We start from the raw sequence: 13249 nt of genomic DNA on the forward strand, positions 1-13249 counted from the left end.
ACCAAGAATTACCAGATAACATCTGGTCATCTCCTTAATAATACCAGTCCTCTCGTTAATGACTTCTGAGTACAAGAAAACAGCCCCAGCTGCTGTGATCCCCGTGTGGTTATGGCCTCCAGACAAAACCAGGAGTCTTCCCAAGGGATAAATACGGGTTCCAGTTCTGCCCTTATGTTCAGTGATTCCTGCAGTGTTGATGAAATGAACTGTCTTACACAGGTGTCTTGCCCAAAGGTAGCAGAATTGGGCAACGGGAAGAGAGAGGAAGCTGCTGAGTGGGTCTTCGATGTTGCCATCACTTGGACCTTTGAGACCTCCCAGGACTAACCCTGGAGGAGGTGATGTTTAGGAGAGTGTAGGGTGTCCCTCAGGCTGCCACTCACATGCTAGTCCACACTCAGCCTCCAGCCGTTCAGCTCGTGTTCCAGCTGAGGTTCCAGTGGCTTCTGCTGCAGGTAAGCAGATCTTGGCTGTCCTCTGCATTTACCTCTCCAAGTTTCTAGGTGGTAGTCGGCCCTGCCAACTCAGATCTCTGGGGTCCGAAGAGTCACTGACTTTCAGTTTGCCCAGCTTTCTCATGTAAGGACAGGAGTGACAACTATCAAACTTAATGTTTCTGAGCTGAAGCTGAAAGTCCTGAAGTCTTTTTGAAAACCCTGCTAGGCTACTGAAGAGTTTAAGGCAGAAGAGCTTTTGACCTTAAAGTTCAGAAGAGGTGCTTCCTGTGGATGAAATGTCCTCCCTAATGTTAGAAACCTGAGTGTCTAAACACGAAGCAGGCCAGGGCAAGCTTGGGTTTTGGAATCAGGCAGACCTAGGCTGGAATCCCAGGGGTGTAACCCTTAGCATGCTTAACCTCACCACACTCTCTTTGATCTGTAAACTGGAGTTGTTTGGAGGTTTAAATGAGGTACCCATGCCCTATACTTGACATTCTGTCTGACCTACAGCAGGCACTGAGTATTACCTGTTTGTTTTGTTTTTAAATTTTCTATTTATTTAGCTGTGCTGGGTCTTAGTTGCAGCACGTGGGATCCTCGAGCTTCTTTGCAGCATGTCAGATCTTTAGTTGAAGCATGTGGGATCTAGTTCCCAACTAGGGATTGAACCCAGACCCCTGCATTGGGACTGTGGGGTCCTAGGCACTGGACCACCAGGAGAGTACCCTACAAGGAAGGGTACTTTGAGTTGTAGGGTACTTTCAAGGAAAGAATCAGTGAGTCTGGAGGTCGGTCATAGAGACTTTCCTTTGTTGTTCCGTTGCTATGTCGTGTCTGACTCTGCGACCCCATGGACTGCAGCGTGCCACGCTTCTCTGGCCTTCCCTGTATAGGAGCTCTGGCCAGGAGCTGGGAACAAAGACCAAATATATTTCTTTTTTTATCACAGAGGTGGATTAAGAAACACTTACAAAGGTCACAGCCCAAGGACACTGATCCATTAAAATACTGAGATTTCACCATAGAATTATAGAATGCTTCCCTTCCCCTACACCTTACCACCACACCAAAAGAACTCCAGTATAAGTGTAGACTACAACTGAATGAGGTGCAAAGCACACTCTCTCTAGGGAAGCCCAAAGTCACAAGAGACAAAAGCTAAGACACTAGAAGAGTTGAAGCCTCTGGCCACCTACAGCTATAGCAAACATTAAACAGCTCAAGTCCCAGCCAGAATAACATAACCCTTCATAATAGAGGCTTATTTACCTCAGTTCCTATTACCTAATACAGCCAATAATGTCTGACTTTCAACAAAAAATTTTAAGTGTGCTAAAAAAAGGTAAGGGAAAAAAACCCCACTCTGATAAGACAAGTATATATCACAACCAGATTCAGATACTAGACAGATGTTGGAGTTACCAGATAGCAAAGTTAAGTGATTAATATGATAAAGAGTCTAGTGGTAAAAGTAAATAATATGCAAGACGAGATGAGTAATGGAAACAGAGATAAGGAAACAGATTGAAAGGAAATGCTAGAAATAAAAAACACTAACAATGCTTCTGATGGGCACATCAGTTAATTGGACACAGCCAAGGAAAGAATCAGTTGACTGGACACAGCCAAGGAAAGAATCAGTGAGTCTGGAGGTTGGTCACAGAGACTTCCTTTGTTGTTCAGTTGCTATGTCGTGTCTGACTCTGTGACCCCATGGACTGCAGCATGCCACACTTCCCTGTCCTTCCCTATCTCCCGGAGCTTGCTCCAACTCATGTCCATTGAGACAGTGATGCCATCCAACCGTCTCATCCTCTGTCACCCCCTTCTTCTGTTCTCAGTCTCTCCCAGCATCAGGGTCTTTCCCAGTGAGTCAGCTCTCTGCATCATGTGGCCAAAGTATTGGAGCTTTAGCTTTAGCATCAGTCCTTCCAATGAATATTCAGGGTTGATTTCTACTGGAGAAAGGATAGGCTTACCCACTCCAGTATTTTGGGCTTCCCTTGTGGCTCAGCTGGTAAAGAATCCTCCTGCAATGCAGGCATCCTGGGTTCGATCTCTGGTTGGGAAGATCGGCAGAAGGGAAAGGCTACCCACTCCAGTAGTCTGGCCTGGAGAATTCCATGGACTGTATAGTCTATGGGGTTGCAAAGAGTCAGACATGACTGAGTGACTTCCTCTTTCACTTTTCCTTTAGGACTGACTGGTTTGATCTCCTTGCAGTCCAAGGGACTCTCAAGAGTCTTCTCTAGCACCACAATTCAAAAACATCAGTTCTTTGGTGCTCAGCTTTCTTATGGTACAACTCTCAGATCTGTACATGACTACTGGAAAAACCATAGCTTTGACTATATGGACCTTTGTCAGCAAAGTGATGTCTCTGCTTTTTAAAACACTGTATAGGTTTTTCATAGCTTTTCTTCCAAGGAGCAAGTGTCTTTATATTTCATGACTGCAGTCACCATCCTCAGTGATTTTGGAGCACAGGAAAATAAAATCTGTCACTGTTGCCACTTTTTTCCCACCTATTTGCCATGAAATGATGGGACCAAATCCCATGATCTTAGTTTTTGAATGTTGAGTTTTAAGCCAGCTTTTTCACTCTCCTCTTTCACCCTCATCAAGAGGCTTTTTAGTTCCTCTTCAGTGGCTCAGAGGATAAAGCGTCTGCCTGCAATACGGGAGACCTGGGTTCGATCCCTGGGTTGGGAAGATCCCCTGGAGAAGGAAGTGGCAACCCACTCCAGTATTCTTGCCTGGAGAATTCCATGGACGGAGGAGCTTGATGGGCTACAGTCCACGGGGTCGCAAAGAGTCAGACACGACTGAGCGACTTCACTTTCACTTTCTACCATTAAAGTGGTATCATCTGCATATCTGAGATTGTTGATATTTCTCCTGGCAATCTTGACTCCAACTTGTGATTCATCCAGCCTGGCATTTTTCACATGATGTACTCTGCATATAAGTTAAACAAGCAAGTTGACTATATACAGCCTTGACATACTCCTTTCCCAGTTTTGAACCAGTTCGTTGTTTTTCCATGTCTGGTTCTAACTGCCATTTTTTATCCTGCATACAGGTTTCTCAGGAGACAGGTAAGACAGTCTGGTACTCTCATCTCTCTTAAGAATTTTCTACAATTTGTTATGATCCACACAGTCAAAGGCTTTAACATAGAAAATGAAGCAGAAGTAGATTTTTTTTGGAATTTTCTTGCCTTTTCTATGATCCAGGGGATGCTGGCAATTTGACGTTTGGTTCCTTGGCCCTTTCTAAATCTAGCTTGTACATCTGGAACTTCACAGTTCACATACTATTGAAGTCTAGCTTGGAGGATTTTGAGCATTACCTTGCTAGTATGTGAAATGAGCACACTTGTATGGTAGTTTGAGCATTCTTTGGCATTGCCTTTCTTTGGGATTGGAATGAAAACTGACCTTTTTCAGTCCTGTGGCCACTGCTGCGTTTTCCAAATTTACTGGCAGATTTCCCTACTGAAATGCAAATGGGTAAAAGGATGGAAAACAACAACAACAAACCCACAGAACATCTAAGAACGATGGGACAATTTCAGAAGAGGTAAAACATACATAATCAGAATACCAGGAGGAAAAAAAGAGAATAAAAATATTTTAAGTAATAATGGCCAAGAATTTTCCAAAATGAATGGCAGTCACCAAACTACAAGTCCAGGAAAGCTCTGAGAACATCAAGCAGGATAAATACCAAAAACATACACTAGGTATCTCTCTCTCTCTTTTTCTTTTTTCTTTTTGCCTAGAAATTTTATTCTGGTGCACTTCACTGGATTGACAAGTACCTTAGATATTTAATTTTGCTAGAAATACATACTGTGTGCAGGTTATATAATATATATGTGTCTACACACACACACACACACACACACACACACACACACCCCATATACCTAAATTTGAATTCTACTTGTGTGGGTGATGACAAAGGTGATAATTGTCATAACCTATACACCTAGGTATACCTTATTCAAACTCTATAAACGAAAGACATAAAGAAAATCTTGAAAGAAACCAGAAGAAAAAACTATCTTACCCATAGTGGAAAAAAAGGACGGCTGCCTCCTACTCAGAAACCATGCAAGAGAGTGGAGTGAAACATTTAAAGTGTTGAAAGTTGCCCCCCATTCCCAACCTGTATTTCTGTATCTGGTAAAACTGTCCTTCAAAAGTAAAGAACAACTGACATATTCGGATCAATAAGAGTACCTCAGAAAGAGTACTTCTCAGCCACCTTTTGCTTTTCAAGAAATAGAGATCCAGAGCTCTCAAGTGATGGAACTAGAAAGTGGATAGATACTCAATTCCTTTTTTTCCCCCCTTTCGCAAGTCAGTTTTTGTTTTTTGTTTGTTTTTTAAGTCAGTGTTAGACATTGCGCAGTCCTAGCCCTTCACCGTAAAGCTGGAGAAGTTGAATGAGGAAAACTGACAGACTTGAGGTTGAACAGAAAGTTATTGGGCGCCTTGGTATTCAAACTCAGCTCTCCCGAACTACTTCCTCCTGTTAAGTTTGTTGTCCGAATGACCGAGTTTGAGTCTACATAAAATGTTTTCCCTTGGCGGAAGGGAGAAGGACCGAGTCACAGAGCATCAAAACCTAAAGTTCCACGAGTTCCAAGGCTGTAAGGCAGAGGCGCTGTCTCCCCGCCCACGCCGCCGCCACCTGAGGAGAGCCCCGCCAGCCAGGACTACAAGTCCCAAGGTGCTCCGCGGCGCGCGTGCTGCCCGCCGGGAGCGACCCTCCCTCTCCCGTGAGTCTGCGCGGGAAGTGGAAGCCGGCGCTGAGGCGAGGCGGCCGGCTGGGAGCAGGGGAGCTGTCGGCCGTGCTCGCTTCTCCGCGCTTCTGGACTCGTGGCCGGCAATCCGGCCCCGACTCCGCCGCCGCCATGCCCATGAAGGGCCGCTTTCCGATCCGCCGCACCCTGCAGTACCTCAGTCAGGGGGACGTGGTGTTCAAGGACTCGGTGAAGGTTATGACGGTGAACTACAACACGCACGGGGAGCTGGGCGAAGGCGCCAGGTCAGTCCGAGCTGCCGGCTCCCACCAATCGCCTGCGAGCCCGCTGGAGACCTGGCGCCACTGTGCCTGCCCCACTGCGCGGACGGGCAGCTGCTCCAGGTCCCACAGCAGAAGGGGACCCTGGGCCGGGCTGGGTGAGGGGTGGGGTGGATGGAGCCCAGCCCGGGGCCACCGAGCCGCTGGCGTCCCGGCTCTCCTTGCACTCGCGGGCTCCGGGCGAGTTGTGTTTCCTCAGTGTCCCGACTGGGGGGACACCTGTGTCCCAGGGCTGAGGTGGGGGTGCGCTGGGAGAGGTTGCCGCCGCTGGCCTTGGTAGGGCCGGAGCCCTCAGGCGTGCAGCGCGGTGTCTGAATGCTCCGCGTGCTGTCTAAGCCCGTTTGCTGTTCACCGCAGTGTTCCTCTCGGCCCAGGGATGAGGGAGCGCGAGACGGTGAGGGACCGGCTCGGCCAGGCACACCCTCCTGCAGGCTGGTGAGGGGCAGCTCTGAAAGTGCTTCTTCTCCAAGGTCTCCTCACCGTTGTTGTTGTTGTTTTTTAATTTTGGGCTGTGCTGGTCTTCAGTTGCCGCGGGGGGAGCGGGGGAGCTTTCTTTTGTTACCCGAGCAGGGGCTACTCATTGCGCCGGCTTCTCTGGTTGTGGACCACCGGCCGTGCGCGCCCGGGCTTAGGTGCGCTGCAGCGTGTGGGATCTTTCTTCCCGACCAGGGATGGCGCCCGCGCCCCTTGCTCCACCACCGGACCACTAGGAACGTCCGGACTCATCACCCTTATAAATGAAGGGGCTGCCCGTGCCAGCTCTGCAGCCTCCCTTTACCCACTTCGCCCCTGCACCCCCGACTCCTTGATGCTCTTCAGCCCGCAGCAGAGTCGGGGTTCATTGGAAGGGAAGCTTGCAAATGAAAGGTTTGAACTGGACCTTGAGGCAGCCGACAGTGCTCTGGGCTTCTCAGGTGTTAGATATAAATTTACCGAGTGCCTGCTCATGCCGCCCCGCGATGTGTGCTGGGAATGCAATTCCTGTTTTTCAGAAACTTTGGGCCTGGGTATGTGGGATGGATCAGACTCTGACTGGAGAGCAGCTCCCTGTGGAGGGTGGTCCCCCCCACTCTGGGGGGTTCTTCAGTGCAGGGCTGTTCAGGAGAGCCAGAAGCTACCCCCTAGCTGTGTTTGCTTCCACAGGTGAACCTAGGAACTTGGACCTACTTGTGTGGGGTCAGCTGGTTATGAGGGCTTCCTGGAGGACTCGGTCATAGGGCTGAATGGGCTCCAGATCGCCTGCATAACTGACTTTGAATCCTTCTATCCACACCAGGAGTCCCAGGGCAGAGGCCAGACAGGTACAGCAAAGGAGGGACACAGTGTGGATGGACCTGCAGTAAAGTGAAATACTGCCCTGTCTCAGGGGGTCATTCACTGCTTGGCCACATGTTAGCTAGGTGGGCCCCATGGAGAATCCCTGACTTGTCAAGAAGCCTGAATTTCAGCTTTTTGTGTAAGTCTCTGGTGTTTTAAATGGTCAGCTGGGGAATTCTAGGACTTCCTTAGTAGTCCAGTGGCTAAAACTCAGTACTCCCAATGAAGGGGGCCCAGCGTTCAATCCTTGGTCAGGGAAGTAGATCCCACTTGCTGCAGCTAAGACCCAGGGCAGCCAAATAAATACGTATATTTTTTAAAAAGACCAGTCAGTCAGAATAGACCTGCTCATACTTGCATGCTCAAATATTTTAATATTCTTAGGTAAACAGTAGCCAAACAGCCTGTGTTCCTAGTGATAAAGGCTTGCGTTGTTTCACTGGTATTGAGGTTTTAGCCTGGCAGACTTGCTCTTTGTAGGCCCACTGGCCTTTGCCCCGGGCACTTCAGCTGTCCCTCCGTTTCAGGTGCCAGTGGTCAGCACAGCCTTGGCTAGTGAGTCTCAGGCTGTGCGCTGGGTGTGTGGGGAGCCGCCTTATTCTTGTCTGAGCTGTTCCACCTCACTTCTGCCAGGTGTTCTTGCCCTCACGATGCAACGGGAGTAGTAACAGCTGCTGGCATTTATCAGGTTCTGTGTTCAGCCCTGTGCTGTGGGGTCCAGGTGAATTTGATAATGACTGGAGCCCAATGCTCACGGCCCTGAGTCTGTGGCTTACTGGTCATGTGACCAAGGACCTTTTACTTTTTGGACTTTTTTTTTTTTAAACATTTGTTCATTAGGCTGCACTGGGTCTTAGTGGCAGCCTGCAGGATCTTCGATCTTTGTTTCGGCCTGCAGGATCTTTAGTTGGGGCATGTGAACTTCCTGGTGGTCCAGTGGCTAAGACTCGGTGCTTCCAGTGCAGGGTGCCTGGGTTGGATCCCTGACATGTTTTCTTGATGTAAAACCCCCACCCTCTGGGGTTGCTGCCAGCATTCGAGTGGAAGTGCCCAGGTGCGAACTGAAGGTACCTTTTGTTATTACCCTCCACGCCATGCTCCAGCAGGAACTGTTACATAGGCCTGCTGAATGTTGTCCTAGTAGTTCCGGGTGCGAGAAACTCTGACACAGATGTGCCCTGATTTGTTTGTAAACAGTTTTGCTACGTGGCCATCTTCTGCTGTGGGGTGGGAATTGAGGAGAGGGGTCCTGAGTCCGGGAAAGTCCAGTCCTGTGAGCTGTGATGGTCTCCAAAGCTTATTATGGTAGTTAGTACTCTGCTTCCGCTTCCTCCCAGAGGCAACTACTTTTCAACTCTAACCATTTGATTAGCGAAGTGTTTTACCGCCATATAAATACCATAGTTAGCTCCTTTTATTTTCTTAGCTTTAGGCTTTATCGATTGACCTGCTACTTTAGAAGGCAAGGATTTAGCTGTCCCAGCAGCACTGCCATTCCCCACCCCAACACATGCATGTTGAGTGTGAGTTGGAAAAGAATTTCCAGACAGTGTTTCAGAAAGGAGTTTATTAAGAACAAAGAGCAGAGATAATGAGGGCACTGCAGGCACAGAGGGCCGACCCCTGACCAACCAGGGAGAGCCAATGCAGGCTTAGTAGCTGATTTTTATAGTCTCAAGACAGAAAATTCCTGCCAGAAGGGTGACATTAGGTGATTGGTTAGGGTGGATATTTGTACCTAGTGTGGGATCAGGGAGCTGGCCGGTTTAGATGGGTTGGGTGCTTATGGCAACAGTCACTATGGGCTCAGTCAGTTCCGGAGGTGACCAGGGTTGCGTCTGTGGCCTTGCTATGGGACTCCACAGTGCATGCTGCTCGACAGCCCCACCTCCTCCCAACAGTCATTTAAGAATTTCAAATAAATTCACTGTTACTTGATTTTGCTCCATCCTGCAGCCGGAACAAAAGCCCCAGTAAGGCCTTGCCTGAATCTCTTGCCTGAATTCACTGTTAAGTCACTATGACTGTAAACACTATACACAGTTGAGTCAGAGTACGGTGATTATTTTTTATTTTTCTTTTTGCAGTTTTTTGTTTCCCTAGCTTTATTACTTGTCATTGCTTTTGTTTTAACTTTGGATTCTGCGCCAGTTTTGGACATCTGCCCAAGCAGATGTCAAACAGTCAGGCTCTCTGTTGCTCCTGTCCTTTTCTTGAGAATGGACTGCAAGCTCCTGTGTGGACTGCTTGTCCTGCCTCCACCGTGCTGACATAAATGCTGAGGTGCAGAGCAGTGACTTGCTGGGACGTGGTAAAGCCAGGCAGGCTCCTCTCCTGAGTGCCGTTTACACCTGTTCATGTTCTGGTGTGGGGGCAGGGCGGCAGCAGGAAGCAGAGGGTGCGTTGAAATTCGGGTCATTTGGGGCGCCTTTAATCAAGGGATGATTTGCAAAGGTGTGGCAAGAGTGGGAAAAGAAACCGTAAGGGGTAATACGGACCAGGGTGCTTGGCTTTCCCCAAGCAGTAGAGGTTGGCTAGAGGCCTGACAGGAGATTCAGGCAAGGCCTTACTGGGGCTTTTGTTCCGGCTGTAGGATGGAGCAAAATCAAGTAACAGGCTCCCTTGAGCTGTTTCCCTCTGTGAGGTGACGGTGGTGGTGTGTCCAGGGAGAACTACAACAGCAACTGTGTAGGGACTAGATGGGGGAAGGAGCCAGGCTGCCTCTGGCTTAACTGTTGACTCGAGCAGGGGTCATGTTGCCCCTGCCAAGGAGCCATTATGCTCGGATACGTATTCGTGTCAGTCCCAGGGATGAAGTCTCTAACGTGTTTTCGTGTGTTTATTTTTACTGTATTTTACTGGAGTGTAGTTGCCTCACAGCGTTGTGTCCGTTTCTGCGGTACCGCATCCTGAATCCGTCAGTCGTGTGTGCTCATGTAGCCCCTCCCTCCTAAGCCTCGCGCCCACCCCGCATCCGGGCCCTCTGGGTCACCCAGCGCTCAGGGCTGAGCCCCCTGAGTTACGCAGCCGCTTCCTGCTCGTCGTGTTTCACTCAGGGTAGTCTGTAATGTCGGCGCTAGTCGGTCAGCTTGCCCCCCATGTGTCCACAGTCCGCTCTCCGTGTCTGAGCCTGGGTTCCGGCCCTACAGTAGGTTCATCAGTCCCATTTTTCTAGATTCCAAATGTATACATTAATATATGCTGTTTCTAACTTCACTGGGTGGAACAGGCTCTGGGTTAAACATTATTTCAGCTGACTCAAACTTGCTACTTTTTATGGCTGAGGACTGTTACATTGTATAAATGTACCACTTGTCTTTATCCATTCATCCCTCTGTGGACATCCAGGTTGCTTCCATGTCCTAGCCATTGTAAGTAGTGCCTCAATGAACATGGGGTTGCATGTGTCTTTTTTTAGGATTTATTTTATATTTTTGGCCACACGGAGTCTTTGTTGTGGTGTGCGGGCTTCATCCCGTTGGCAGTGAGTCGGGCTAGTCTTTGTTGCGCTGCGTGGACTTGTCATTTCGGCGGCTTCTCGTTGTGGAGCAGAGGCTCCAGGAACACAGGTTCAGCAGTCGCGGCTCACCAGCTCCAGAGCAAGGGCTCGGTGGTGGTGGCTCAGGGGCCTCATCGCTGCGAATCATGTGGACTCTTCCCCAGCCAGGGATCAAATCTGTGTCGCCTGCATTGGCAGGAGGTTTCTTATCCCCTGTACCACCAGAAAGGCCTATGTGTGTCTTTTTGAATTACGTTTTTGGCAGGGTATGTGCCAAGGAGTGGGATTGCTGATACATGGTAGTCTTATTTCTATTGTTTAAGACATCTCCTTAGACACTGATGATGTCCTTAGACACTGATGAAATCACTGCAGATGGTGACTGCAGCCAGGAATTTAAAGGCGCTTGCCCCTTGGAAGAAAAACTATGACCAGCCTAGACAGCATATTAAAAAGCAGAGACATTACTTTGCCAACAAAAGTCCGTCTAGTCAAAGCTGTGGTTTTTCCAGTAGTCATGGATGGATGTGAGCGTTGGACTATAAAGAAAGCTGAGTGCCGAAGAGTTGATGCTTTTGAACTGTGGTGTTGGAGAAGACTCTTGAGAATCCCTTGGACTGCAAGGAGATCCAACCTGGGTGTTCGTTGGAAGGACTGATGCTGAAGCTGAAACTCCCATACTTTGGCCACTTGATGTGACTCATTGGAAAAGACCCTGATGCTGGGAGGGATTGGGGCAGGAGGAGAAGGGGACAACAGAGGATGAGATGGCTGGATGGCATCACTGACTCGATGGACATGAGTTTGAGTGAACTCTGGGAGTTGGTGATGAACAGGGAGGCCTGGTGTGCTGCGATTCATGGGGTCGCAAAGAGTCGGACACGACTGAGTGACTGAACTGAACTGATATGATATTTGTTTTTCTCTCTCTGACTTACTTCACTCTGTATAAGAGGCTCTAGGTTCATCCACCTCCCTAAAACTGACTCAACTTCCATCCTTTTCATCACTGAGTAATATTCCATTGTATATATGTACCACGACTTTATCCATTCATCTGTCCACAGACATCTAAGTTGCTTACGTGTCCTGGCTGCCACAAATAGTGCTGTGGTGCACGCTGAGGTACATGTGCTTTTTAAATTATGGTTTTCTCACGGTAGATGCCCAGTAGTGAGACTGCTGGGTGATGGTATTTTTTTTTTTTTTTAATTGGAGGATAACTGCTTTACCATACTGTGTTGGTTTCTGCCATACATCAACATGAATCAGCCATAGGTATGCATATGTGCCCTCCCTCTTGAACCTCCTTGGCACCTCCCACGCCATCCTACCCCTCTAGGTTGTCAGAAAATACCAGGCTGGTCTCCACGGCTCATAAAGCAAATTCCCATGGCTATCCATTTTACTTATGTATTTCAATACTACTTTCAGTTCATCCCAACCTCTCCTTTTCCCACTGTATCCAGAAGAATGTGCACTATGTCTGCCTCTGTATTACTGACCTGCTAATGGGTTCATAACTACCGTTTTTGAAATCCGTGCATGTGCATAAATATATTTGTTTTCTGACATCACTGTGTTTAACAGGCTTTAGGATCATCTTCCTCACTAGATCTGACTCTTATTCCTTCCTTTGTATGGCTGAGTACCATTCCACGGTATATATGTACCACCAGCTCGACGGACATGAGTGTGAGCAAGCTCTGGGAGTTGGTGCTGGACAGGGAGGCCTGTGTGCTGCAGTTCATGGGGTCACAAAGAGTCGGACACGACTGAGCACCGCACTGATATGTGTACCACACGTCCTTATCCATTCATCTGTGGATGAGCATCTAGGTTGCTTCTGTGTCCTGGCTATCGAAAATACTGCTGCAGTGAACTTTGGGGATACACGTGTCTTTTTGAATTACGGTTTTCTCGGGGTCTGTGCCCTGTAATGGGATGGTGTATAACGTAGTAGTCTGTCCCTACTTTTAAAGGAATATCCATACTGTTGTCCATGTGGCTGTAGCGGTTTGCATTCCCACCAACAGTGCAAGAGGGTTCCCTTTTCTCCACAGCCTCTCCAGCATTTATTCTTTGTAGAATTTTTGATGATGGCAGTTCTGACTCTCTGAGATGATATCTCATTGAAGTTTTCATTTGCATTTCTCTAATAATGACTGATGTTGAACGACATTTCATGTGTTGGTTGCCCATCTGTATGTCTTTGGAGAGATGTCCATTTAGGTATTCTGCATGTGTTTTGAATGGATTTTTATTCTTTGTTTGTTGACATTGAGCTCCAGAAACTATATATTTTAGAAGGTAATCAGATGTCGGCTGCTTCCTTTAAAATATTGTCTCTGATTCTGAGTGTGTTGTCTTTACCATTTTGTGTGTAGCTTCCTTTGTTGGGCAAACCTTTTAAGTTTAATTAGGTTCAAGTTTTATTTTTGGTTTTATTTTCATTATTTTAGAAAATGTGTCAGAAACTTATTTTTTTATTTTTCATAATTATTTCATTCTTTAACTGGAGTATGTTTGCTTTATAATTATGTGTTGGTTTTTGCCATACAAAGTGTCAGTCAACCATATATGTGTATATACCCCCTCCATCCTGAACCTCTGTCCCACCAACCCCCACCCCTCTGGGTCATCACGGCTCACCAGGATAAGCCCCTGTTACACAGTAACTATGCATCACTGTGCATTTTACACATGGTCATGTGTGAATTTCCATGCCACGAAGACTCCTTAGAGTCCCTTGGACTGCAAGGAGATCCAACCAGTCCGTTCTGAAGGAGATCAGTCCTGGGTGTTCATTGGAAGGAATGATGCTAAAGCTGAAACTCCAGGACTTTGGCCACCTCATGTGAAGAGTTGACTCATTGGAAAAGACCCTGATGCTGGG

The 13249-nt window shown here is 47.8% G+C and overlaps 1 protein-coding gene across 1 annotated transcript in view; it reads left to right on the forward strand.

The window, feature by feature from the left end:
- Positions 1-5228: 5228 nt before the first annotated feature.
- The window catches only part of MRPS25 (mitochondrial ribosomal protein S25), a 44971-nt gene continuing 36950 nt past the window's right edge, over positions 5229-13249 (forward strand). The window contains exon 1 of the mRNA XM_005898792.2: positions 5229-5501. Within this exon, the coding sequence (XP_005898854.1) occupies positions 5368-5501 (134 nt within the window). The 5' untranslated portion in view covers positions 5229-5367. The remainder of the gene's footprint in view (positions 5502-13249) is intronic.

Source organism: Bos mutus, chromosome 22 (genome assembly GCF_027580195.1).
Source record: "Bos mutus isolate GX-2022 chromosome 22, NWIPB_WYAK_1.1, whole genome shotgun sequence".
Lineage (NCBI taxonomy): Eukaryota > Metazoa > Chordata > Mammalia > Artiodactyla > Bovidae > Bos > Bos mutus.